This window comes from Trachinotus anak, unplaced genomic scaffold, assembly GCF_046630095.1.
Source record: "Trachinotus anak isolate AG129_WGS33_773 ecotype Australia unplaced genomic scaffold, CSIRO_AGI_Tana_v1 ptg000032l, whole genome shotgun sequence".
Taxonomy (NCBI): Eukaryota; Metazoa; Chordata; class Actinopteri; order Carangiformes; family Carangidae; genus Trachinotus; species Trachinotus anak.
The window spans coordinates 6631908-6658178 of NW_027273883.1; the positions used below are offsets into that span (position 1 = coordinate 6631908).

Below are 26271 nucleotides of genomic sequence, written 5' to 3' on the forward strand. Positions count from 1 at the left end.
GGCTCCAGCCCCCCGTGACGGGGTTTGGATAAGCGGTATAGATAATGGATGGATGGATGGATAGGATGGCTCTCACCAAACTGATGTTGGATTCTGACTGAGTGAAATGTTATACACCAGTATTGTTATAATAATACACCAGTGCTACCATTTAGGATGAGAACATGAACAGTAAATGACCTGTCATGTATGTTTTTCCTCACTTTTCACTTTGTACACAAACACACTGCATTCATCAAAAAAATTAAAAACTGGAGATACTTTTGTTGTAATCATGAGAACTTAAATTGAATAATTATAACCTCTGTATCTCATAATTATGACTTACTGTCTCATAATTATGAGACACCTAGATGGTTAATATTAGTTGTTACAATTCTCACATGACTTAAATGTTCACATTGATGGAAATGTTTTATAATCAAAGTGTAAATATTCCATAAATGTCTCCTGATCACTTTGACTCCATCAGGATTTAACCATGAGATCAGTTCAGGAGAAACTTCTGGAAACACTGGAAGAGTTAACTTTTGGAGAGCTTGAAGAATTCAAGTGGTTACTGCAGCACAAAGGGATCCCAAGAAGGCGATTGGAGATGGCAGACAGAGTTGACATAGTGGATCTGATGGTGCAGATGTATGGTGAACAATTTGTGGAGGTGACCAGGGAGGTGTTAATGAAAATGAACAGGATTGATCTGGAGCAGAGACTGTCAGAGATCAGCTCAGGACCCAGAGGTAAATCATGTGTGAATTATTTTACTTTAATGTTACTCTTTTTTTTCTTCACTCAAAATACATGATGACTGTCAGGCAGGCGGCTGAGTGTGAGTTTGTTTTGAATGTCTTATTATCTAGGAGCATATACTCTGTGCTGTGTAATTGTTATAGTTGCTCACTCGAGATCAGTCACTGTTTAAGCCAAGCAAATATCTGTCTGTGCACCACTCTGGTCCAGACTAAACTATCAGAACAACTATTGGACAGAAATTAGTTTTTTTCAGATTGAACCATAATGACTTTGATGATTTCCTTTGTGACTCAACAATTATTTTTTATTATTTGACAACTATTTTATTAATGACAACCATGTTCTTTAGTTCATCCACTGCAAAAACACACAGAAAGAGCTCCCACTTCCTCCCAATACATTATGACATGTACCTTCTTATGCTCACAGTTATTTAGCCAACTGAATATAATGCAGTATTATAATATTATAAGTTTTCATATGCAATCATGGTAATATCTGGGACATAACACAACAAAAATTCAATTTCATTGCATTAAATTACTTCTCTGGCAAACAACTGTATGTACTGACACAGAATATGAAATCAGAACAAAATCATACCTGTGATATGTCCTGTGAAGTATGACTTGTGTCATACCTGTGAAGGGCGTCACAAAATGGCCTTCTGAGGATTTTGTTGTAATGATTGTTTCGAAAATGACACCTGCTGCTTTTCAAAGCAAGATCTTTGCTTTTAAATCATTGGTCCTTCCATCTTACAACTCAACACTGCAACAACTGTAGTTGAACATTATTTTATTTTATTATACGTTTTGAAAGTTTTGCATTGCCTCTTTGTTTTTTGGAAGTTGGTTTGGGGCCAAAACTACACTGAACAGAGCACTGACTACAGCATGACTGTGCCATCAACTCTATTTTCTGTGTGTGGGTGGTTCTGAAACAATAGAGCTCACAGTACAAGCTGATTAGCATCCAACATAAACACCAAGATGAACTAAGCTGGACATAATCCACACAGACAACAGTCAATATACAGGGCTGAAGGTTGGTAATAACCATGATAATGCAAAGACGAAATAAACATTTAAACACTGTTACAGTCGCTAATGAAGCTGTTGATATCTCCAGGTCTGTACAATGAGCTGCAGGAAAAGTATCAAGCAGAATATAATGACACACCACTCACAGACTATTACAAGCCAGCTGCTCGCTCTGATTCAGGCCGTGTGAGAAACAATTAACTTGTAAAATATACACTTGCAGCTAAATCAACACTAACACTGTAACACCTGAATGTTTTACTCGCATTTCTGTGGACGTAAACTCTAAAGAAATGTTCATCAGATGCCACCGTGTCCCGAGGCAGACAGGTCCCAGCCATCACCTGCTTGTCTCACTCACTCACTATTGTTTTTACAAAGGTATTAACCCTCAGATATGACAGCCAAGACCCAAATTTCTATGAAGTGTTCATTGAGAATCCAAACAGAAACGTCTACCTCACACTCTCGTACTCTTCCACAAATAAGGGAGAATCTGTGTGGACCTGTGAAATTCGAAACGGTCAGTGGTTATTAAACAATATTAGCTACACTATATGAAAAAGATCAATTAGAGTAATAAATGTCAATAATAAATGATCATATTTTATATCCCAATGATGATGCAAACTGAATATGGACCTGCTGTTCTGTAGGTGTAATAATCTCATAGCAACTCGGTGTATGTGTTTACCTGCCATTTAAAACATGATAAAATTTCTGGGAATGGGAAAATGGGGTCCTTCTGAGTGGAGTTTGCATGTTCTCCCTGTGCCTGTATGGGTTCCCTCCGGCTCCTCCCACAGTCCTCCCAAATGTGACACTGCTACTCGCGGTTCTTAAAATGCTTGTCTCACTCACAGAAAAAAAAAAAAGTGTGGGCACACACTTTTTTTTTTGAGTTAAGATGCAGAGAGCATGATCAAGTACTAGAGATATGGGAAGAAAACATGGTTTGTTTTTTTTTGTTTTTTTTTTTTTACAACTAGTGCAAAATAAATGAAGTCCTGTGACTGCAGACGAGGATTAGGGCAACTCGTGCAAAGAATCTTTTTTTTTAGAATTTCAAGTTCAATGTCAGAATTCTGACTTTAATAATATTCTGACTTTTTACATGTCATATAAACATAGTGCTAAGGCAGCACAACATATTGAAAGTTACCATATGATTTTATATATCAACATATAATCATTTCAAAATGTTTTTCAATGTGCTTTAAAAAGGATCTTCAAGAAGCTTGGAGCTTGAGGGCTGTGGAAGCACTATGGTAATCCTTTACCTTCATTCATTTATTTATCATTCATTCATGTGCTCATTTAGATGACAGTTGACTTTTATGACTGTCCTCCGCAGCAGGAATCCAGCGACTGGACTAAACTTGAACCTGAAGTGAACAGTACAGATGTAGATGAGGCTCCAACTTACAGGTAAAATAACATCTTAAATACTGCAGCAAAATACACACAGCAAACTGGAGCTATAGGGAAAAGTTGAGCTAAGCTTCTCTGTGCTGTTACTGGTTATATCACTGCAACATGACAATGACAGTGGCACTGCTACATTTCACACTAAATAATCAATATCAATATCAAGACAGATATTCTCAAAATTTGACATTTATCCCATTGTGTCTCTGATACAGTATCTTCGTGCCCATAAACAAACTCACTTGTCTTGTTTGATTCAGTCTACAGTCTGAGGCAGGACACTTTGAATGCAGCGTCTCTGCCTTACGCTGGGTCTGTAAGGAGAAGGTCAGCCTCAAGTACCAGTTTTTCTCTTGGGAGGGACACATGGAGAGGATGGAGAGCAGACAGTACATGGCTGCAGGTCCCCTAATGAACATCACAGTCATTGCTGGGAAGTTAGATGAAGTGTACCTGCCACACTGGATCTGCATAGGTAAGTGGACTTTTTACATTTCTCATAGCATGAGTACAAAAACTGATGCGATCCTTTTCTCCTCACTAATTGTGTGTGCTTGTATTTTGTGCAGATGACAACCCAACAATATTAGACAAGTTTGCAGTCCTGCACATAGATGACTGTGGAGATGTTGTGGAAACAGTGTCTGAGGTCACACCATCCCATGTCAAGTTATCTGAACCAGTTTTCTCTCCAAGAGCGGTCCTGGTGAAAGCCGGCTTTCCCGTAAAAACAAAATCTTACGTGTTAATATACTATAAACCCAACATACCATCACTGAAACTACATGTCTACGTGATCCCAAAAGATCCTGCTCTACAACAGGTTATTGAATTTTTTTTACTGTCACTAATTCATAACATAGTAAGATTAATGGCACCAAAGCCTACAATAGAGGCATGAGGGTCAGTGTGAAATTGTGAAAATAATGTTTTAATATTTTGTGAGAAAAAAATTTAACCTACTATAAATTTTTTTGTTTTAAATCACAGTACAGTTCAGGGGAAAGAGATTTATATTATGGCAATAAAATTGCCACGTTTTAAGAATATAACAATCCAAATGTTGTGTTTTATTTAAACTGGTGTTAATTATTGATGTTATTTCTGTCACCTGTTTACTCATAACCATTACAAGAGTGTATTTGATTATTTTCACAATATTTAAGATGTTATTCTCATAACATGACCATTTCCTCAATATGACTGTAATTGAAACCTCAAAAGTATCTTTTTTTCCCAATTGAGACCATAATACTCTTTTTCCAGACAGTGGACAAGACGGAAATCTCTGACCAATACGAAAAACTCAGAAAGCCACACCCAGACAAGTACCTGAAAATGAAGCAGGCTTTCACCCTCACAGCAGATGTTGACACAGCAAAAATTATCCCAAAGGTACAGTCCTGCACACTGCTCTTGCTCTACATCACCATTTATTGGTCATCATAATGTTTAAGTCTCGCCACCCCTCTTTTGTGTGTCCAGGTGTGTGACAATTAATCTCCCATGTACCTGCATTAGATAAATGGATGTGCAAATATTCCTCATTGAGAAATCTTTTTTTTTTAAAAGTCTTGAAACATCATAAAAAGGATTTTACACTTGCCTGGAGAGGAAAACGTTGGTGTATCGATGAAAGGGAAGTGCAACAAAGTGTAATGGAAACATGTGACTTAAACATCCACTGAGGCTCCTGCTTCACTGAAGAGACAAAAAAGTACAGCAGATGACAAACAGACTGTAACACTCCTCAATTTGATACATGAAACAAACTTCCGTTGTGTTTTCTACTTTGCTCTTTAAATGTTTTCATCCCTCTTTCTCTGCAGTGGTTTAATGACACTTCCATTGGAAATTAGAGCCACTGGCTGTTTATCTCAACAAACCAATTCTCAATAGCCACATAACAGCAGTGGATGGAAACATGCATTAATTTGCTTTTTTTTTTTTTGCCAATTTTATTTAAATGTATATTTGTTGACTGTGGTTTTGGAGTCAAAGCACTGAAACTTATTGGTACGCTTCATGGCTGCCTGTAGCATCATGTCACTGGTGTGTCACTCACAACACATGCCATGCAGACAGAGGAACAATTCAAGGTGCAGTATCCAGGATGTGCCAGTCCAGGGAAATGAATGTGAGAAAACTGATTTCTTGTGACGGAACTGGGAAATACCACCGTGGTGTATGAGTATGTGGGCTTACATGGAAAACACAGGTGTTATAACACAAATCACACTCCACTTTTAGCTTACTGTTCAGACAAATGAAATTGGCTGCAAAGTGGGCCATAAATAATGAACAGACTGCAGACAGACTTTAAGGTCCATTAGAACAATGCTGCACTCTGTAGTCGGGTAATTTCACACAAGACAGGGCATCACTACAATTGTGACTTCTTGATTTGCGAAAACGATGCATCATTGTTTGTATGGGCTGCTCATACAAAGTCATAAGTGAGAGTGGCTCACTGATTTGCCACGAGCTGAACATGTGCAGACCAGTGTTCCTAACAACCAATCACTAATCAGTCTCGCTTGACTGAAGATCTACTTCTCCTTTTGTTTTTGTTGTGTAGGATTTAACTTCACTTTCTAACTTCCTATTATGTTGTATTTCTTTTACACAGGAATTAACCCTCATGCATGAAAGCGACCCAAATTTCTATGAAGTGTTCATTGAGAATCCAGACAGAATCTTCAACCTTACACTCTCACACTCTTCCTCACATGAACAAGTGTGGACCTGTGAAATTCGAAAAGGTCAGTGATTATTTAACAGTATTAGTTATTACTTATAATTACTAATTACACTTTTATGAAAAACACCATTTAATGTGATGAATGCAAATAATAAATAAATTAGACACAAATCATTGTATGGTGTAATAATCTCATAGCAATTTGATTTCTATATTTATCATTTAATACATGATAAAAATGGGAAAACTTCTGTTTGATTAATTCCTCAATTGGCCAGAAACAGAATCAGATTTATTGTCACTCCCATAGTATATGCTTGAATACATTGGAGCAAGATATTGTTCTCCTCTTGTCATGGGCGACAAGTGACAGACAAGTTCAAAATAAAACACAGAGACATATACTGACAACAAGACACATAAAAAAAAAAGACAAAAATGCACATTTATGTGTCAATAATTCTCTAGTGTGCAGTAGCTTATAAACTGGTGTATGTTTTTACATGTTTTTACATACCACTGTGCTGTGGTGTCAGTGGGAGGGGCTTGCATGTGAAAGTTTAGTGCATGAAACTGCAAAATCAATTATCCATTTTTAATTTTATTCTTCTTTCTATTTCAGATGACTATCCAAACTCTGGTCCTTTAGTAGGTAAGATACTGCAAATAATGAGTATTTAGTAAATTTACTTTTTGGATTTCAGTTATAAAATACCCTCTCATATGCTGCAGTTTTTTTTCATATAGAATAGATTCAGTTGTGATTTCATTCATGTTTAAAGTGATGCCTCTTTTTGCGGTTTTGAAACCATTGAGGCTATTGTTGGAAATCAGGCATCTCTTTGACTGTATTGCAACACCTGAGTTTCTAACTGTTTTAAACAAGGTTGTCTTTGTCTGAACTAAACCTGCTATTTGGTTTAGTATTCTTGTACTTTGGTTAGCTTGTAGTATTGTTGTCAGTAATGCCAGTAATGTTGTCAGAGTCTAGAACAAGGTGTTAATTATTCAAATTATTATCATTTCATGTGTTACATCTGCAAAATTGGCAATTGGACCATGCTATGGTGCTGCAGAAAGAGGTAGGTACACTGCAAAATATAATAATGTAGTTCAACTTCAACTCTTTGAAACTTGTTTACATCCATGTTTACAAGCTTGCTGTCTTCTTTCCTGCCTTTATTGACACATCTCTGCATATACAAACTGCTCCACAGTGCTACTAGAGGTGAAAAACTCCTCAGAGAGCTCTTAAAAATTCAACTGAAATACTGCTGAATACTATAGTTCTTGATCTGTTATTGAAATGTAGGACTGCCAATACTTAATCACCCTAATTTATATGCACTATATGCAATTTGTGAGGGATCAGTCTCTGCTCTGTTACACCACATATGGTCATTGCCATTTAGACTCACTTAAGCCAGTTTGCCCAAATAATTCTTCATATTCACATAGGATCGGTTCAGGACCTCTCTACTTCAAACCCACTGGAGTCAAAAAGGAAAAGGCTCCTGAACCAGTAGAAAAGTGTCTAATGTAATCACTAGCTTGACGTGGGGTAATTGTGAGCGTGGACATGCCCTTCACGTTAATCTGGTTGTGTTTCACCACAATTACAGTGTCAGCTTTGGTGGTCATTTCATGATTGTATTGTAAATCTGAATTAAGACAGTGTTTATTGTCAGAGATTAAATCAGTCACTCATGAGTCACTTTCTCCTCTCTCCTCAGTGGATGACGACCTCTCTGAACTGGTGCAGACAGTGAGTAATGTCACATCAGTTTGACTTGATACAATGCAGCTTTGATTTTAAAAGGATGTAGGCTGAAAAGGATTCAATATTTAAAATTTTGACGCAAACCAAACTCATGCTTTATATTGAATGGTTCTCACGCAACTGTTTATGCCTTTTCTTCCATCAGTAAAGTTATGGTCAAATTACATCCCTCTGTTTATTTGCTTTGAATTCATCAGGCAACGATCACAACGGTTAGAGAGAAGCTTTTGAAAATGCTGCAATGCCTGAAAAAGGAAGAGTTCGAAGAATTCAAGTGGTACCTGCAGGACAGTGACGTCCTGTCAGGCCTCCCATCCATCCCAAGGTGCCAACTGGAGGAGACAAACATGCATTATATGCTGGTGGATATAATGACACAGACCTACAGCCAACAGTCTGTGGAGGTGTCCAAGAGCGTTTTCAAGAAAATAAACAGAAATGATCTGGTGCAGTTGTTGTCAGAGAGCAGCTCGTGATCTAAAGGTAAGCTGTGAAACACAACAAACAAAAATGTTGACAAAAGAGAGAAAGGTAGCGTTACTTTGTGCAATTCCGCTGTGAATGAAAAGTAAGACGAACAAAAATCTATGGAGCTGCAGGTGGACTGAATGTGAACAGTGTCTGCTCAGATTTACACACAGAATGAGAGAAAATGGGAATTAAACATCTGAAAATCTTCTCAGAAAATAAGTAGCAGGAAGTTCTGTCTAAACAAATGATGATACATTTTTTTAGGGGATTCACTGTGAGAGGAGGTGTTGAGTGTCCCTCACAGTCATGATCGTCATTCAAGTTGAGACTTAAGAGGTGAAATAGGTTGTAAAATTCATGTGTGATGCAGCCTGAGAGAAAACAGAAAACACTCCTCTTCTTCTGTCGCTGCTTTTCTCAAACAGTGACAATCACAGTCACACTAAATCAGCGCATGTATTGCACAAGCACATGGCTCTTTCTTTGCTGCCACTTATTGTCTGAGCCATTAGCCATCAGTTTAACAGACACATGAAGCCAGCTGTGGTAGGTATTCCATGTCTGGAAATGACTTTAGTTGGCCATTTGTTCCAGCTTATTAGACTGTTATGGCCACAGTAGAGTAATTTGGCACAATTGTTCTGCAACATATTGAGAGGATGCCATAACTGCAGTTTGAATAATTTGGAAAACACAATAAAACTGGAGTCTGGCCCAAAGGAACAAAATGAATGGAGAGGGCCTGGGCCTGAGCCAGCCACGCAATGGGCCGACCCAGAACCACTCTCCCTAGCTAACCTGAAACATACAATAACTAAACTAACGCAAACTGAAAACTGGACTACCAGACCTCCGTTCCCAAACCAGCGGAACAAACAAAAAAGAGAACAGGTCTGTAGGCTCCTTGCTTGTATCAGAGAGAGATCCCTTTGCTCCAGCTTCACTTAAATAGGCTGTGGTGGGCAGGGCCACACACTGAGTGCGGATCAGGAGCACCTGAGGAAAGGGAGAACAAAACAGAAGGAGGGGAGCGCGTGACATAGACACAACGCAAACATTTTGTCTACCGTTTGGATTTGCCTGCTTTTACCCCAATTTAAATTTTCATCAGATGTGTTCCAGCTTCAGGTTCATCAGCTTGAGCATCAGATGTGAAGACCACGGTGGCAGACACATTCAAGCCCCACTCAGATTGAACAGATTAGCTAATGTTATTATGCTGTCATGCTAAACTAAGTTGATGGACATGATAACCATTACACCTGTTTAGCATTCTCATGTAAGCATTATGAAACTGCTAAAAAAGCTGATAAGGATCTGACATCACTGAATTTTGTGATCCTTCTTTTCTCCTCAGAGAGACCGTGGATGAACAGCAGTCTGCACTGGTCCAGAAACTGACACATCTTTACTGAGACTACACAACACAGCTTTACTTGAATAGCTAGTTGAAAATGATCCACACATGAAGCAGCCGTGGCTCAGGAGGTAGAGCGGGTTGTCCGCTAATGACATGTTGAAGTGACACCATCTTATCTTCTTATTCATCATGCAAGACCATCAAAGAGGCCTCTGATTGGTCAGAAATTCATTCTGCAGCATTACAACGATCCTAAATGTACAGGCAGAGACATAAGGAACTATCTTCAGAGATATGAGGAACAAGGAGTCCTGCAACAGATGGTCTGGCTTCCACAGAGCCCATATCTCAACATCACATAGTCAGTGTGGGATAACATGAAGAGACAGAACAACTCTGTTCTCCAAGATGCTAAGAACGACCTACCTGTCAAGTACTGGGAAATTTGTGCACAAGTGTATCTCAGATAATTGGTGCTGTTCAAAATGAAACGGTGATAACACCATACATTAACTTGATTTAGGTTATTTCCTTTAACTACTTTGTACAAGGTTACCTGGTAAAAATGTTTTTCATTGATGCCGTTGTTATTAAAAGCACTCTCACTTTACAGCATTTTTCATAAGTGTCTATGAGTTTGGCAAAGTACCCTAATCCTAACCCTGAACTGATACAAACCAAAATTCACAATATTCAAGGACAAGAGGAAATGTAAATGTGTAAGCATTTACAAAACTGAGGTTTTTATTCATGTCAGTCAAGTTTTTAAAACAGATGCCTTAAGTTATTATATAGCGGTCCACCCACAACCCCACAGTTCTGGTTAAAGTGGGAAAAAAATCAGACAAACAAATTAGTCTGATAGTGTTGCTAGATAAGTGAGCAATAGGTTACACAAGATAGTGAGCATAAGAAGTAGTCATATAAATTTATTTAAAATCAACAAATCATAGAGAAACATATAAAATAAGTAAAATATTAGTACAGTTATGTTTGTGTACAATTAATATCTGAAATAAGAAAATAGGTATTCTTAAATACCTATTTTCTTATTTACCTATTTTCTTATTTCAGAACTGACATGCAAAAAAATGAGTCTAAGTGAGTGTGAACTGTTACACAGTCTGAGGGCAAAGCTGTAAAACTCAGGATTACCTTTTCTGTATGTGCAAACCTGTGCAAAGTCAAACCCTAAATTGTCATTTACATTTGATTTGTAAAAATATCACTCTTGGCTTGTAGCTGTATTGTCTGGAGCTGTATTGCAGATAGAAAACAAAGCTGTTTTCTTCTGTATTTCGTCACAAAAACATTGAAAGACTAGTCAATGTGAGCAATGTGAGTTTTTCAAAAGCATCGTAGCTGAAGTAGTTCCTGCAGAAATCTTTAAGATTAACGAGTGGCTGCTACCCTGAGGCTGAGGTCTTCAAAAGCCCAGAACCTGCAGGAGGAACCAAAAACTGTTTTGTTACATTTTTAGTCTATACATTTAAGTGTATGTGAAGTAAAATAAATGACAATGTTTAAATTAGAAAGTAATACTAAACAAACATATTTCATGTCATGTGGTTGGTACGTTGTTTGCTACATGCTGATATACAACAGGTCTGTCAACACTAAGAGGCTTTTAACACTGAGTGCATTCATTCTCCAGTGCTTACACTTTAAGAGATTATGAGCGTTCTAAGAAATCCCTGTAGAAAATCCTTTTAAAGGCCATTGAGACTTGTTCTACATTTGGCAGAATTGCAGGGGTTTGTGTAGTGCCAGTCTCCCACAGAGAGCTACTCAAGTTCAGACAAGACAAAATCTTAAACCCTTTTCAGACATGGAATTTGTAATACTGCTGATCTAAAATACAGTAGGCGTCTTTTACGTTAATGTTCCTTATGGCTTCATTCAGACATAACAAGGCATTTACAAAAAGAGACATTTGACACGTGGTGCAGGAGAGGGAGCAGACGGAGAACAGCCAATGATTTAAACATTTTATAATTAAAAGGAGAAGGGCAAATTCAGAATTTATACAATAACTTTTACTTAAAAAAAAAACAAAACAGAAAAGTGCAGATGGCTTTACAAAAAGGATAAATTCATATAAAATTGTTCTGTTACTGTATAAAAAATATCATCGGCCCGGTAGTCAAGTGGTTAGGGCGTGTACCATGTGAGCGCAAGATGCTCTTACCAGGCAGTCACCGGTTTGACTCCTGACTGGTCTGACTCTTTCCTGCATATCATTCCCAAATTCAACCACAGTCACAGTATTTATGGCTCCTTCCTCTTGAGGTCAGCAACAAGACACGGCTCCTTCTCTTCAAGGGTTTTGTAGAAGATGTCTTTGCTTTTGTGTCCACCAGCTTTCAGGGGACCACCATAGAGTTTCCTCATCTTCTCCTGAGTGGTCGGGGTAGCCCTGATTTGATCATAATCTTCTTGTTGGATTACACCTTCTCTCAGAAGATTATCCAAGATTGATGCTATGTTGCTCACTCTGTCGATCAGATCACACTGGTGTTCATCCACAAAGTGCTTCCCTGAGAGCAGAGGAGATGAAAAACATCAATTTGGAGAAAATAAATATGTTAATGGAGAAGCGACTGCAGTGAAAAGCCAAAAACACATTTTTATTTGGATTTATCTGAAGTTATACTTTTGTCCGTCACTTTCCAAAGGCAAAATGTAATTTTAAACTCTTCTTAAAAAATATAAACACTTTATTGACAGATATTAATGAGCACATGTCCAGCAGGATGTTACCGTCAGGAAATGAGTATATAAGTACAAAAGGCTTAAACATAACTGACATCATTGCTATGGAATAAATCCATTATTTATAGCTCCTTTGATAATTTGCCATGACAACGTGGAGATGCAGGAATTTGCAGGTCAAAAATGAGTGATGGGAGCATTTGAGACAAGAAATCCAAATCTGAAATCCAAAGTGCAGCTCTTCTCAACACAAATCATTAGAAATCTCTTACCTTGTGGATGGTCAGTTCTTTGGTATTCGTCTGACAAAAAAAATACAGAGGAAAAATATGGATATGTAGCTGATTCATTGCCTTTATCTGACAGTGGACACCTGCTTTATTAATGCTACACATTTAACTCAATAAAAGTGGTTCATACACATATAAATTCTTGCAGTATTATTTAAAAACTGACTTTTTCGAATGACACAGGTCCACAGCAGCTGATGATCATCCTCCTGGGCGAGACTGAGCTTAAAGTTTCTTCCTGGATTTTCAATGAACATTTCGAAGAAATTTGGGTCCCTGCTTTCATATCTGAGCTTTAATTTCTGTTAAAGAAATTTAAAAAAAAAAGTGTAGTACACCACAATTTTTTTGCTTTATTGTGTTTTTCTTTTTTGTGTTTTCAAATGAGGTTAAGAAAACTTTGGTGATAAATCAGAGACATTTACAACACAGACAAAAAAGCACCTTTCCAAATATCAGTGAAATGTTTGGCTCAATTAGATGATCACATGAAGTCAAGGGTTATATTCACTCAGTTGGCATTTTATTATTATTTATCCTTCATCAAGGTTTTAACATTGAGTTTCTATTGGAACTACAGTAGAGAGGCGTTGATTCAACTATATCATTGTGGACGATGGTGTTTTGTGGTGCTGTTGAACTGTGTTGTGTTTCTGTTATTTAGCCTACCCTCATTGATATAAATGGGATGGACAAAATAATAGAAACTGTCAGTTGAGTGAGTGTATATTTTAATGAATTTTTTAATTGCCTGTTGCAGACATCACAAATTACTTTATTACTTGTGAGCTCAATAACCAGTGCTCATATTTTTCTGTGATATTAACTCAATAAGAAGGTAGGGATGTAACAGTTTAAAGACATGTAATCTCCCAATGAGATATTACCCATAAAAAGGAGCAGCTGATTTCAGGAACATTTATTTAAGAACAGTAAGTTTTTATTAGACTGAAAATATTATATCTTATACACTCTTGGTGTACTTTTGTCATAAATAGGTTGTAAATAAATGTGCAAAACCAAAAATATGACATGGTCTTAAAAAATATACAGTATATTATTTTTTTCTTGCAAGATCTTTTCAGAGAAACTGCAAGTTTGAATCTCAATTTGTAATTCATATATTGTGGTAAGTGTTAATGTTAATATTCAAACAAATTCTATTCATGATGATAATATAAGAGCTCATACGTTTCTCAGCCACCACAAGGTTTTGACAATTAAGTCAAACACCCACGTAAAAATGATGCTCCATGTTGAACATTAAGAAAAACAATGTTGTGATATTGTTATTGTTGGAGCTTCTCAGAAAGATTGAGGTGAGTGTAAGAGATCTATCCTTGAAGCTGGATGGATCTTGAGCCTGAGAGGGTAACGGGCCATTAGCGCCACACAGCTTGAATATGGGTTTAAACTGTTTCATAGTGGCCTAAGACACTTTGAAGCATGAGAATACATGGTACTGAACATATTAAAAACACAGCAATTATGTGTTCAGCTGAATACAGTTAACTCCATAAAATTTAAGGACAGTTCAAACCATACCTCAGGATAAATTTCTGCACCGTCCAAATCTGTTGTCAGGATGAAACGCTCACGCATTTTCAAAGACTTCTCTGGATGTGGCTTTCGGATTGTTTTGTATCCATAGGACAATTCCCTCTTGTCCATTGCCTGTAGAAAAAAAGAAACTACTTGTCAACAACTCATCAGCACAGTAGCCAATAGCATCTTTGTTGTGTATTTATGAATTTATTTGTGGTGCATTTTGTATCTTATAATAACTGGTATGGTGACAGTAAGATATGTAATAACCTGTTGTAAACCAGGATCACGCGGGATCAGATAAATATGGAGTGTGAGGAAAGCTGTGTTTGTCTGGTATATCAACACGTTACAGTTTATTTTCACGGGAAAGCCGGCTTTCATCAGGACCGCTCTTGGAGAGAAAACTGGTTCAGATAACTTGACGTGGGATGGTGTGACCTCAGACACTGTTTCCACAACATCTCCACAGTCATCTATGTGCAGGACTGCAAACTTGTCTAATATTGTTGGGTTGTCATCTGCAAAAAATACAAGCACACACAATTAGTGAGGAGAAAAGGATCGCATCAGTTTTTGTACTCATGCTATGAGAAATGTAAAAAGTCCACTTACCTATGCAGATCCAGTGTGGCAGGTACGCTTCATCTAACTTCCCAGCAATGACTGTGACGTTCATTAGGGGACCTGCAGCCATGTACTGTCTGCTCTCCATCCTCTCCATGTGTCCCTCCCAAGAGAAAAACTGGTACTTGAGGCTCACCTTCTCCTTACAGACCCAGCGTAAAGCAGAGACGCTGCATTCAAAGTGTCCTGCCTCAGACTGTAGACTGAATCATAGAAGAGAAAACAAGTATACAATATATTTGTCCATATATACAAAATACTCTCAGGGGCACAATTGAATAAATGTCAGATTTTGAGAATATCTGTCCTGATTTTATTTGGTGTGAAATGTAGCAGTGCCACTGTCATTGTCATGTTGCAGTGATATAACCAGTAACAGCACAGAGAAGCTTAGCTCAACTTTTCCCAATAGCTCCAGTTTGCTGTGTGTATTTTGCTGCAGTATTTAAGATGTTATTTTACCTGTAAGTTGGAGCCTCATCTGCATCTGTACTGTTCACTTCAGGTTCAAGTTTAGTCCAGTCGCTGGATTCCTGCTGCCAAGGACAGTCATAAAAGTCAACTGTCATCTAAATGAGCACATGAATGAATTATTGATAAATGAATGAAGGTTAAGGATTACCATAGTGCTTCCACAGCCCTCAAGCTCCAAGCTTCTTGAAAGTCCTTGTTAAGACACAGAGAAAAACATTTTGAAATGATTATATGTTGATATATAAAATCATATGGTACTTTTAATAAGTTGTGTTGCCTTAGCACTATGTTTATATGACATATTTTTGGAAAAAGTCAGAATATTATTAAAGTCAGAATTCTAACATTGAACTTGGAGTTCTTAAAAAAAAAAATTATTTTCATGAGTTGCCCTAATCCTCGTCTGCAGTCACAGGACTTTATTTATTTTGCACTAATTGTAAAAAAAAAAAAAAAAAAAAAAAAAGTCCATGTTTTCTTCCCATATCTCTAGTACTTGATCATGCTCTCTGCATCTTAACTCAAAAAAAAAAAAAAATGTGTGCCCACACTTTTCTTTTTTTTTTGCCCCTGAATGCATCAGTGAGTGAGACGAGCAGGTGATAGCTGGAACCTGTCTGCCTCAGGTCATGGTGACGTCTGATGAACATTTCTTTAGAGTTTACGTCCATAGAAATGCGAGTAAAACATTCAGGTGTTTATGTTACAGTGTTAGTGTTGATTTAGCTGCAAGTGTATATTTTACAAGTTAATTGTTTCTCACATGGCCTGAATCAGAGCTAGCAGCTGGCTTGTAATAGTCTGTGAGTGGTGTGTCATTATATTCTGCTTGATACTTTTTCTGCACCTCATTGTACAGACCTTGAGATATCAACAGCTTCATTAGCGACTGTAACAGTGTTTAAATGTTTATTTTGTATTTGCATTATCATGGTTATAACCAACCTTCAGCCCTGTATATTGGCTGTTGTCTGTGTGGATTATGTCCAGCTTAGTTCATCTTGCTGTTTATGTTGGATGCTAATCAGCTTGTACTGTGAGCTCTATTGTTTCAGAACCACCCACACACAGAAAATAGAGTTGATGGTGCAACAAAATCCTCAAAAGGCCATTTTGTGAAGCCCTTCACAGGTATGGCACAAGTTATACTTCACAGGACATATCACAGGTATGATTTTGTTCTGATTTCATATTCTGTGTCAGTACATACAGTTGTTTGCCAGAGAAGTAATTTAATGCAATGAAATTGAATTTCTTTGGCAGAGTGTTCTGCCCCAGATATTACCATGCATTGTTGCATATGAATACTTATATTATAATATTATAATACTGCATTATATTCAGTTGGCTAAATAACTGTGAGCATAAGAAGGTACATGTCATAATGTATTGGGAGGAAGTGGGAGTTCTTTCTGTGAGGACACAGGACGTGTTGTGGTGTTTGTGTTTTTGCAGTGGATGGACTAAAGAACGTGGACGTCATGAATAAAGTAGTTGTCAAATAATAAAAAATATTTTTGTTGAGTCACAAAGGAAATCATCAAAGTCATTATGGTTCAATCTGAAAAAAACACATTTCATGGCAATCTGTCCAATAATTGTTCTGATAGTTTAGTCTGGACCAAAGTGGTGCACAGACAGATATTAGCTTGGCTTTAACAGTAATTGATCTCGAGTGAGTAACTATAACAATTACACAGCACAGAGTATATGCTCCTAAATAATAAGACATTCAAAACAAACTCACACTCAGCCGCCTGCCTGACAGTCATCATGTATTTTGAATGAAGAAAAAAAAGAGTAACATTAAAGTAAAATAATACAGACCACACTCTGTGTACCAAATGTTTGATAATGGAACAGTATTGTGGGTTTTTTTCACATAATTTACCTTTGGGTCCTGAGCTGATCTCTGACAGCCTCTGCTCCAGATCAATCCTGTTTATTTTCATTAAAACCTCCCTGGTCACCTCCACAGACTGTTCACCGTACGTCTGCACCATCAGATCCAATACGTCAACTCTTTGTGCCATCTCCAGTTGGCTTTTTGGGATTCCTGGGAGGCCTCTCGTTGTTTCAGTCTGTTGCAGGAACCACTTGAATATCTTGAACTCTTCATAACTTAAATACTCCAGTGTTTCCAGAAGTTTCTCCTGAACTGATCTCACGGTTAAATCCTGATGGAGTCAAAGTGATCAGGAGACATTTATATAATATTTACACTTTGGTTATAAAACATTTCCATCAATGTGAACATTGAAGCCATGTGAGAATTGTAACAACTAATATTAACCATCTAGGTGTCTCATAATTATGAGACAGTAAGTCACAATTATGAGATATAGAGGTTATAAGTATTTAAGATGAGATCTCATGATTACAACAAAAGTATCTCCAGTTTTTAATTTTTTTGATGAATGCAGTGTGTTTGTGTACAAAGTGAAAAGTGAGGAAAAACATACATGACAGGTCATTTACTGTTCATGTTCTCATCCTCAGTGGTAGCACTGGTGTATTATTATAACAATATTGTTGTAAAACATTTCACTCAGTCAGAATCCAACATCAGTTTGGTGAGAGCCATCCTATCCATCCATCCATCCATTATCTATACCATTTATCCAAACCCAGTCACGGGGGGCTGGAGCCAATCCCAGCTGACACTGGGCGAGGGCGGGGTACACCCAGGACAGGTTGCCAGTCTATCACAGGGCCGACACATAGAGACAAACAACCACACACACTCACATTCATACCTACGGGGAATTTAGAGTCTCCAATCAACCTAGCGTGCACTGTGGGAGGAAGCCAGAGCACCCGAAGGGGACACACGCAGACACAGGGAGAATGCAAACTCCAAACAGAAAGGCCTGAGGTTTGTTCTTTCTTGCTGTGAGGCGACAGCGCAAACCAATGAACCACCGTGCCGCCCAAGAGCCATCCCATTCAGTTGATTTATATTATCTCTATTTGTTTTGTATAGCAGCCATGATGACAATAACTTTCAACCTGTAACTGTTAAATGAAAGTTGTGTTGTGTAAAGTGTATCTGATGTGACATTACTCACTTTCTGGAGTAGTGAAGTCAGATGTTTTACTGAGGAGAAAGAAAATAGAAACATTTTCAAAATCAGAGAAACAACTTTAACAACTTTAGTCAGATTTAGTTTCTTGTGAAGGAAACATAATATAAGTGTTCTCAAAAGTTGGCATTAAGAAGGCAACAGATTCCCTCACTTAGCTAACTAAACAAAATCATTTAAAAAATGTACACATAGTGTACACGGCACCACTGTGCTACAGTTACAACTTTAACAACTCTAGTAAGATTTAGCTTCTTGTTAATAAAACATAACATAAAGGATTAATTGTAACATTACACAAAAAATTGCTCAGTTGCTCAGTTATTAACTTATGAATCCTCAAGGAATCCAATACAAAAACTCTGCAAGAAATACTAGCTTTGTGAAGATTATAATGATGTTCAAAATAACTATTATATACTTATAGTGCTTTTTCCAAAAAAAAATAAAAAATACAAGGAATAAATCAAAAATGAAACAAAAATCAACTCATCATGAAAATCAAACTCAGATTATTTCTGCAGGCAAAGTATTTTTTGTGCAACAATTTTTTGTCTTTCACACCTCTGAGTCGTAAGCTGGTTTCTGAGAACCTTGGAACCAGATCAGTTCTGTTCATGTCCGTGAACACCTCCCTGATCACCTCCACAGACTGCTGGCCAAACCTCTCCACCACCACATCCACCATTGCTGCCCTGTCTGCCTCCACCAGTTGGATCTGTGGGAGTTGTGGGAGGCCCCTCTGGAAGTACGTGAACTGCAGCAACCACTTGAATTTATTGAAATCCTTGAGATTCAAACTATTCAGTGTTTCCAACAGAACATGTTTCGCAGCATCCTTTGCTGCTACCTGAAAAATTCAAAAGATACTTTGAGGAAATGTGTAATTTCTTGACCGGGATATTCAAAGATTTATTTCTTTACATTTCATTAGTATCTGTTTCGATGTGGGGATACTATATGATTGCTATTTTTTCTGCAAGTTCACTGCAGACAATGATACACTTGGTAATATCTGTTGTATTGATTATGTTTGCGTGCTTTACAAACACAGAGAACTGTGTGTGTATTCATTTCTGTAGCAACATTAAAGCAAAAGATGATTCCCTTCATCCTTTTACCCTTTAATTCCTGTGAACTGATTAATACCACCTGACCTAAACATAACTTGTTGTTTCTATAAGAGTGGCTAAAAGAAACTTTTTTCTCTGCTTGACATGAAGTAATTTGTTTCTATAATTAAATTAATACAAAGAAAATATGTTTAAATATATAGCGTATGTAAGTTTAAATATTTGTCTTTTTAAAGCTCTTTTCTTGTTTACATTGAAAAAGTTCATGGTGATATTTCCTCATCTCGTCTTCTGCAGTAGAGCATCACTTGTGTCGTAACATCAGTGGTGGAAAACATTATTGCTAAAGACTTCAGCCTGAGTGTTGTGTGAACCATTCAATGTAAAACATCATTATGTGAAAGATGAGGCTGGTTTTCAACCTGCATCTACTGAATGAATGAAAGCTGTGATGTGTCAGACTCACTCTCTCAAACAGAGCAGCTCGATGTTCATCACCAGAGAGTTTGTCTGATGAGAAAACAAAAAAAAATCAGGATTATGATCTAATCCAGGTATAATCAAGTTTAATGAAGCTCAGCTTCCTTAAAAGGAAATGAAATTAATTTACTGCAAAATGACACATAAACGTACTTAAGCAGTCCATTGCAAAAGCCCTGCAACAAATAACTAAACTCATTAAACTTATAACATTCAGTTTCTGTTTGTTGTTTCATCAGCGATTTGCTAATGATTTTCAGAGAAAATATTTGTTCGACATTTATGAGGCACATGTAGTTATATGACAGCTTTTTTTGTCTTTCTCACCTTTGGGTCCTGAGCTGGTCTCTGACAACCTCTGAACCAGATCAGTCTTGTTCATTTTAATGAAAACCTTCTTGGTCACCTCCACAGACTGCTGGCCGTAGATCTCCACAATCAGATCCACGATATTGGCCCTGTCTCCAATGTCACTCAACATCCACCACCTGAATGAAGTATCCCATGGAGAGTGAGACAACCGCAGGACTTCCTTGAATTCCTGAAGCTCCTCGTTATTCAAATCATTCAGGTTTTCCAAAAGCAGCTGTTTAACAGCTACAATTGTTGCCACCTGAAAAAATAAATGCATTCATGGGACGTTTAATCCACTGGGACAATTGTCTCTTTGCATCTCATCAGTGATCATGTAGACATGTGTGTTACAAGGTTTTTACATTTCTGTCCTTTTTTTATTCTTTTTTTAAATACACGAAGTACAAAGCGAACAATGTTTCCCTTTTCCTTTGGCCCTTTAATTCTTACAAAGTGGTTCTTTTTTAAGTTACAGGCTGGAACTGTTTTTCATATACTGTGCAACCAAACAGTGAAATTAGTTAACGTGGCTATTTTCATTATTTCATATCTTATATTTTGTACATTATACAATAACTGATTCTGTTGAATACAGGGTAGAAATTTCATGGCGGCCACGAAAGCCATGGCCATCTCTGCCCCTCCCTCTGGCCGACAGTGATGCCCCAAAAAAAACTGTGCACCCAACAATGTAAATCTGAAGGCCAAATAGCCTTGCCACTAAAATGACAAAATTCCTGGCCTGGTTGGATAAAGGTTTTATAGTTCTGTTTACTGTAAAGGTTGAAGGAAAAAGTCAGGAAAATGGACATGCTGACATTTCCTCATCTCATCCTGAGTGGTAAAGATATGATGACGTTATTGTTGGATAGAATAATTGCTGAAGAGCTCAACCTGAATACAGCTTCAGTTCTATGAAGAATATCCGAGATAAATCATAAGTTAGGGTTGTATCCTTAGATAAAATGTTCAAAATGTGGATCATTTTCAACCTGCATCTGTTGAATGAAAGCTTTGTTGTATAAAGTCAGACAGATGTGACTTTACTCACTTTCTGGATCAGAGCAGAGCAGCGTTCATCTACAGAGAGTTTCTCTATGATGAAAAGAAATAAATATGACTCATGAGTGAGTGACAACTGAACATAAACACTGAGCAAAAATGCACAATACAAAGGGTTTCATACAAAATTGTGTACAAATTTCTTCTACTACATATCAACTTATTTGCATATAACTGCTAATTTTTTCTGACTCTCCCATAATTTTTTCCATATTTCATATTAGTCAGAAAATATAACTTTTGCACCAGATGGTGCATTTTCTTTTCTCTAGATCATAAATGTTTTATAATGCAAAGAAAAGAATACAATGCTTATAAACTGATGAAACATGCACCAGTTCTATGACTTTAACATGTTTTTGTCTTTATTGTCTTACTTGTGGGTCCCGAGCTGCTGTCAGTCAGCCTCCGCACCAGATCAGTCCTGTTCATCTCCTTTAAAACCTTCTTGATCTTCTCCACAGACTTTTGACCATAAATCTGTACCATTAATAACACTGTGTCCTGCAGGTCTGCCATCATGAACAGCTTCCATGGGATGTCTGAGTGAGGTCTGTGAAGGTGAATTTGAGACAGGAGGACCTGCTTGAATTCCTTGAGCTCCCCATCACTCAAATCAGCCAGTGTTTCCAAAAGCAGCTCGATAACAGATGCCATCTTTTCTTCCTGGTAAATTCAAAGGAAAGGTAAAAACAGTGCAGTTTATCAACTGGGATGATATCAGATTTTTCTTTTACATCTCATCAACATGGATCTTCAGAAGTCTCTGCAACACTTTTTTATGACTTGCTATACTATAAGCTCCAATAATACCACACTATGGATCAAGAATCAAAGTAGACGCTGAGACAATAAGAGTCCTAGAGAGAGAGAGGCTGATGCAATCAAATAGATTTACTGTAAAATGCAAGATAATACAGCAAACCCAGACTTGTGCAATTACCCAGACACTGAATACAACTGCTTTGTATTTCCTGATGATAGGCCTGGATAGGCTTAGAAAGCCTTTATTGCATTTCCCTCTGTTTTAGCATGGTACATATGAGATACCTCCCCTTACAGAATTTGGCCATCTTAGACTTATCCCCTCACTTGTCCAACTTGATGATTTATGCGGTGATTGTCTTCTGCACTGTCCATGTGGCTACATCACTGTATAGACTCATACCCAGCAGCCCATCCTTATGTTGAGGCTTTATTACTATAAACCAAACACACAGCCTGAAGGACTGCTGTGTAGTCTGTTTTAACTTGCTGAGTATGCTTGCCTTGACACTCCACTTGACCTTGCAACTGTTTCAGCTGAGGCTGCCATATTCATACAAAGACAGAAGACAGGTAAGTGAGTGTAACTTAAAATCCACCACATTATGTTTTTGCCCGTGACTGTTTGATGTTGGTGTGCTTGTCAACAGGTTTACGCAAAAAGTACTGAACTGAATGGCACCAAATTTGGGGGAGGGATTTTTTTCTAGAAATGTATTTACTATCAATATAGTTGCATCACCCAGCTTTGTGTCAAATCAGACAGATATGACTTTACTCACTTTCTGGATCAGAGCAGAGCAGCGTTCATCTTTCTCTGAGGAGAAAGGAAACATAAAAAGATTCAGGAATGACTGATTTCACATCAGGTTTTACCATCAGACACAGTCAGTTTACATTGTTTAATATCAACAGAACATCTACTCAACACTAACACCATCGAATCAATTACTGGTTTCACCTGATGAACACCTGATGACAACATGACGTCACATTTGCTATTAAACTGTGTGTTAAAGGTTCATACTCTGAAATGTAGATGAAAATAACTCCAGGGCTTTGAGGGAAGGATTCAATCCTGTTTCATTTAACATTATCCTCAATTCAAGTAATAACAATTGTGTCTTCATTTTTTATAAAGGCACCTACCTCCCTCTGTTATATTCACACCAGATCCTTCAGCTGATGATCCTGAAGCTGCAACATATTTAATGCAGATTGTGATCACATGATAAAAACACAGTGTGCAGCCTGTGTGTGAGCTTGTCCTGTGTATAATACTGAGTCCTGAGAGTAAAAAGCCTCTAATATTTTATGGCTGAGACCTGTGTGGTTTGACAACAGTCTCTGTCAGGATGTGAAAATAAAACACACAGATACAAGCACATGATAGTGTGACACAGATGGATTTCAGGTGTGTGGACTGAAGGCAGGAGGAGGCCACAGACCAGAACCTTCCTCATACAGACTGTCTATCTGTTCAGTAGATTCATGTGAAATAATGAAGACAACATTAACCACATTCCTACCAGGCCATATACAATACAAGACTGGTAATAAAAACTGGACAAACTCATTGGACCAGAAAACAAACAAGAACATGTGGCCCAACAAAGAAAAATGTTTTCAAAGAAAAGGAGTTAAAAGACCTTTGAAAAACAACATTTACAAAAAATGACCAAAGTCAACAGTTTCATTAATCCTTCAGAATATTGTTGGTTTAAAGGCTGAAATCCAAAATGTTTACTACTTAATTATGTTTGTATAATTTTGTCTAATTTCAGATAAATTTCATTTCTTAAATCAACCACTTCAAATATAAAGAACTTATTTTACAATGTAGGAAACAGATTGTTTTATTTTAGGATGATGTACAACTGACTTAGTGAAACTGATGTTGTTCAGTTTTTTTGAGACCATTTGAGACGTGCTGATTCAATTCAATTGTATTTGTATAAAACCAAATCATAAGCATTATCTCAAGTCACTTTAGAAGCTAAGGTCAAGACCTTACAATATTATGGAGAGAAACCCAACAGTTCCCACAATGATCAAGCACTCGGTGACAGTGCAAAGGAAAAGCAGCCGTCTGCCTCGACCAGTTGGGTTTGAGAGGAGAAACGGGGGAAGGGAGTGAGAGAGGAACGAGAGAGAGACCAGGTATTTTTGCTGTCATGGTTCAGGACTATATGGTGCTGTTGTTTTTTCTTTATACTGTAAGCTGCATCTAATATTTTGCCCCATAATTTGAAAAAAAAATTAACTGTATCTATTTATTTTAACAGATTAATGTGACAGTTGTCTTGTTTGTCTTACCTTTGAGTCCTGAGCTGGTCTCTGACAGCCTCTGAACCAGATCTGTCCTGTTCATGTCCATGAAAACCTGCCTGGTCACCTCCACAGACTGCTGGCCACACGTCTCCACCATCTCCTCCACCAGTGGGTCTGCCTTGTTTGCCCAAACCAGTCGACTCCATGGGATGTATGGAAAACCCTTCTGGAAGCAAGTGAGCTGCAGGAACCACTTGAATTTCTGGAGATCCTCAAAACTCAAACCAGTCAGTGTTTCCAAAATCAGCTCTTTAACAGCCGCCATTGTTGCCACCTGGAAAATTCAAAGTGTATGTTCATAGAGTAAATACGTCATTTCATCACTGAGAAAATTAAAGATTTATCTTTTTGCCTGTTCTCAGTGTCATTAGACATCGGATGGTTAAGGATTAGTTTTCCTTAGATCACATGAGCTACTGATATATTTGGATATTATCTGTTTGTTAGAGCAGAGGATGAGTCATTTTCCTTCAACCCTTTAATATCTCTGACCTCATTAATGTTTCTCTTTTTTAATAATTTGTATATCAGGCTGTAACTCTCCGAACTGTGCTGCCACAAACTGAAATGAGCCACCTGATCTTACATGAGATGTTCTAGATGAATTAACTGTAGAAACAGGTGGCAGCATGACGCAGGTATTTTCTCAACTTCATGTTTTGCATTTTGTTCAATTCTTTAAGAGCTGTGAGAAACCTCCAATCCAATTATGAGTTTGGTTAATATATAATCATTTATTATCAGTAATGTTGATTGTAAACCTTCATTTTATTGAATAAAGGCTGAACTTCACATGGTCAGACAGATGTGACATTTCTCACTTTGTGGATCAGTGCAGACAGATGTTCATCCACTGAGTGTTTTTCTGAGGAGAAAGAAAAGAAAGAAAAATGAGTGATTGACATCAGGCAATATTTTCAATTGCTATATTTCACATTAGCCCAAAAATATGTTTTTTACATGACACACGTCTTCTTTTCTCAATATTATTAACTTTATTTATGATGTAAAGAGAAAAAGACAAAAACTTGTTATGGATCAGTTTTATGACTTGAGCATGTTTTCATCTTGTGTTGTCTTGTTGTATTGTATTGTCTTACTTGTGGGTCCTGAGCTGCTGTCACTCAGCCTCCACACCAGACCAGTTCTGTTCATCTCCTTTAAAACCTTCTTGATCATCTCCACAGACTGTTGGCCGAAAGTCTGCACCATTAAAAACACTGCATCCTGTAGGTCCATCGTGATTATTCTCCATTTAATGTCATAGTAACGCCTGTGATGGTGAATTTGACTCAGGAGGACCTGTTTGAAGTCCTCAATCTGTGTGTTGCTTAAATCAGCCAGTGTTTCCAGAAGCAGCTCGATAATAGACACCATTGTTTCCACCTGGAGAATTCAAAGGAAAAGTTTATGGGGAAATGTATCAAATGGCATGACTATAGATTTTCTGTTCACATCTTATGCATTTTAGAAATGTCCTTTTCTACAATTATCTCCATTTTGAAAACAGGTTCATAATTTAATATTTTATTGCATGGCTTTAACTCTTTCAAAGTCCTGCCAGGACTCCAGTGAGCCTCCTGATCTCACAACAGAGTGGCTGTCAGTAAGCTATCTCTGTCTTGTTAAAAAAAAAGGGACCCCATGTGGACATAAAGAAGCTTGATCAGCTTCAGTTCTGAGAGAAAAACATCTGAGAAAAAACAGACATTTAGTTTGTATCATCTTTTATAATAAAAGCTGCAGAGTGTAAAGTCAGATTGATGCAAGATTACTCACAATCTGGATCAGTGCAGGCCGCTGTTCGTCCTCAGGGTGTTTGTCTGGGGAGAAAATAAATGTAATACAACACCCACTGGTCATTTATTTGTTTACAACAGGCTTCATGAGGATTTACAATACAAAAGAATTCATTTGACACTTAAACCTCCCTAACAGTGAC

The 26271-nt window shown here is 37.5% G+C and overlaps 2 protein-coding genes across 5 annotated transcripts in view; one reads left to right on the forward strand and one right to left on the reverse strand.

The window, feature by feature from the left end:
* The window catches only part of LOC139612908 (uncharacterized), a 49003-nt gene extending 37413 nt beyond the window's left edge, over positions 1-11590 (forward strand). Inside the window, exons 20-30 of the mRNA XM_071469056.1 lie at positions 473-737; positions 3018-3061; positions 3148-3221; positions 3482-3696; positions 3791-4044; positions 4488-4616; positions 5851-5983; positions 6545-6574; positions 7656-7687; positions 7900-8185; positions 9533-11590. Of these exons, the coding sequence (XP_071325157.1) occupies positions 473-737; positions 3018-3061; positions 3148-3221; positions 3482-3696; positions 3791-4044; positions 4488-4616; positions 5851-5983; positions 6545-6574; positions 7656-7687; positions 7900-8178 (1455 nt within the window). The 3' untranslated portion in view covers positions 8179-8185; positions 9533-11590. The remainder of the gene's footprint in view (positions 1-472; positions 738-3017; positions 3062-3147; positions 3222-3481; positions 3697-3790; positions 4045-4487; positions 4617-5850; positions 5984-6544; positions 6575-7655; positions 7688-7899; positions 8186-9532) is intronic.
* The window catches only part of LOC139613017 (uncharacterized), a 36924-nt gene continuing 22162 nt past the window's right edge, over positions 11510-26271 (reverse strand). For 3 of the 4 annotated variants that reach the window (XM_071469287.1, XM_071469285.1, XM_071469284.1), the window contains exons 3-23: positions 26109-26152; positions 25430-25715; positions 25151-25194; positions 24315-24603; positions 23148-23195; positions 22781-22815; positions 21611-21899; positions 21223-21266; positions 20145-20430; positions 19804-19847; positions 18829-19114; positions 18250-18278; positions 17073-17358; positions 15330-15373; positions 15170-15243; positions 14696-14910; positions 14351-14601; positions 14081-14209; positions 12702-12837; positions 12518-12547; positions 11510-12070 (exon numbers count right to left, since the gene is read on the reverse strand). In XM_071469287.1, coding sequence (XP_071325388.1) covers positions 11802-12070; positions 12518-12547; positions 12702-12837; positions 14081-14209; positions 14351-14601; positions 14696-14910; positions 15170-15243; positions 15330-15373; positions 17073-17358; positions 18250-18278; positions 18829-19114; positions 19804-19847; positions 20145-20430; positions 21223-21266; positions 21611-21899; positions 22781-22815; positions 23148-23195; positions 24315-24603; positions 25151-25194; positions 25430-25715; positions 26109-26152 — 3158 coding nt within the window. In that variant the 3' untranslated portion in view covers positions 11510-11801. The remainder of the gene's footprint in view (positions 12071-12517; positions 12548-12701; positions 12838-14080; positions 14210-14350; positions 14602-14695; positions 14911-15169; positions 15244-15329; positions 15374-17072; positions 17359-18249; positions 18279-18828; positions 19115-19803; positions 19848-20144; positions 20431-21222; positions 21267-21610; positions 21900-22780; positions 22816-23147; positions 23196-24314; positions 24604-25150; positions 25195-25429; positions 25716-26108; positions 26153-26271) is intronic. The other variant, XM_071469288.1, reaches the window with a different exon arrangement.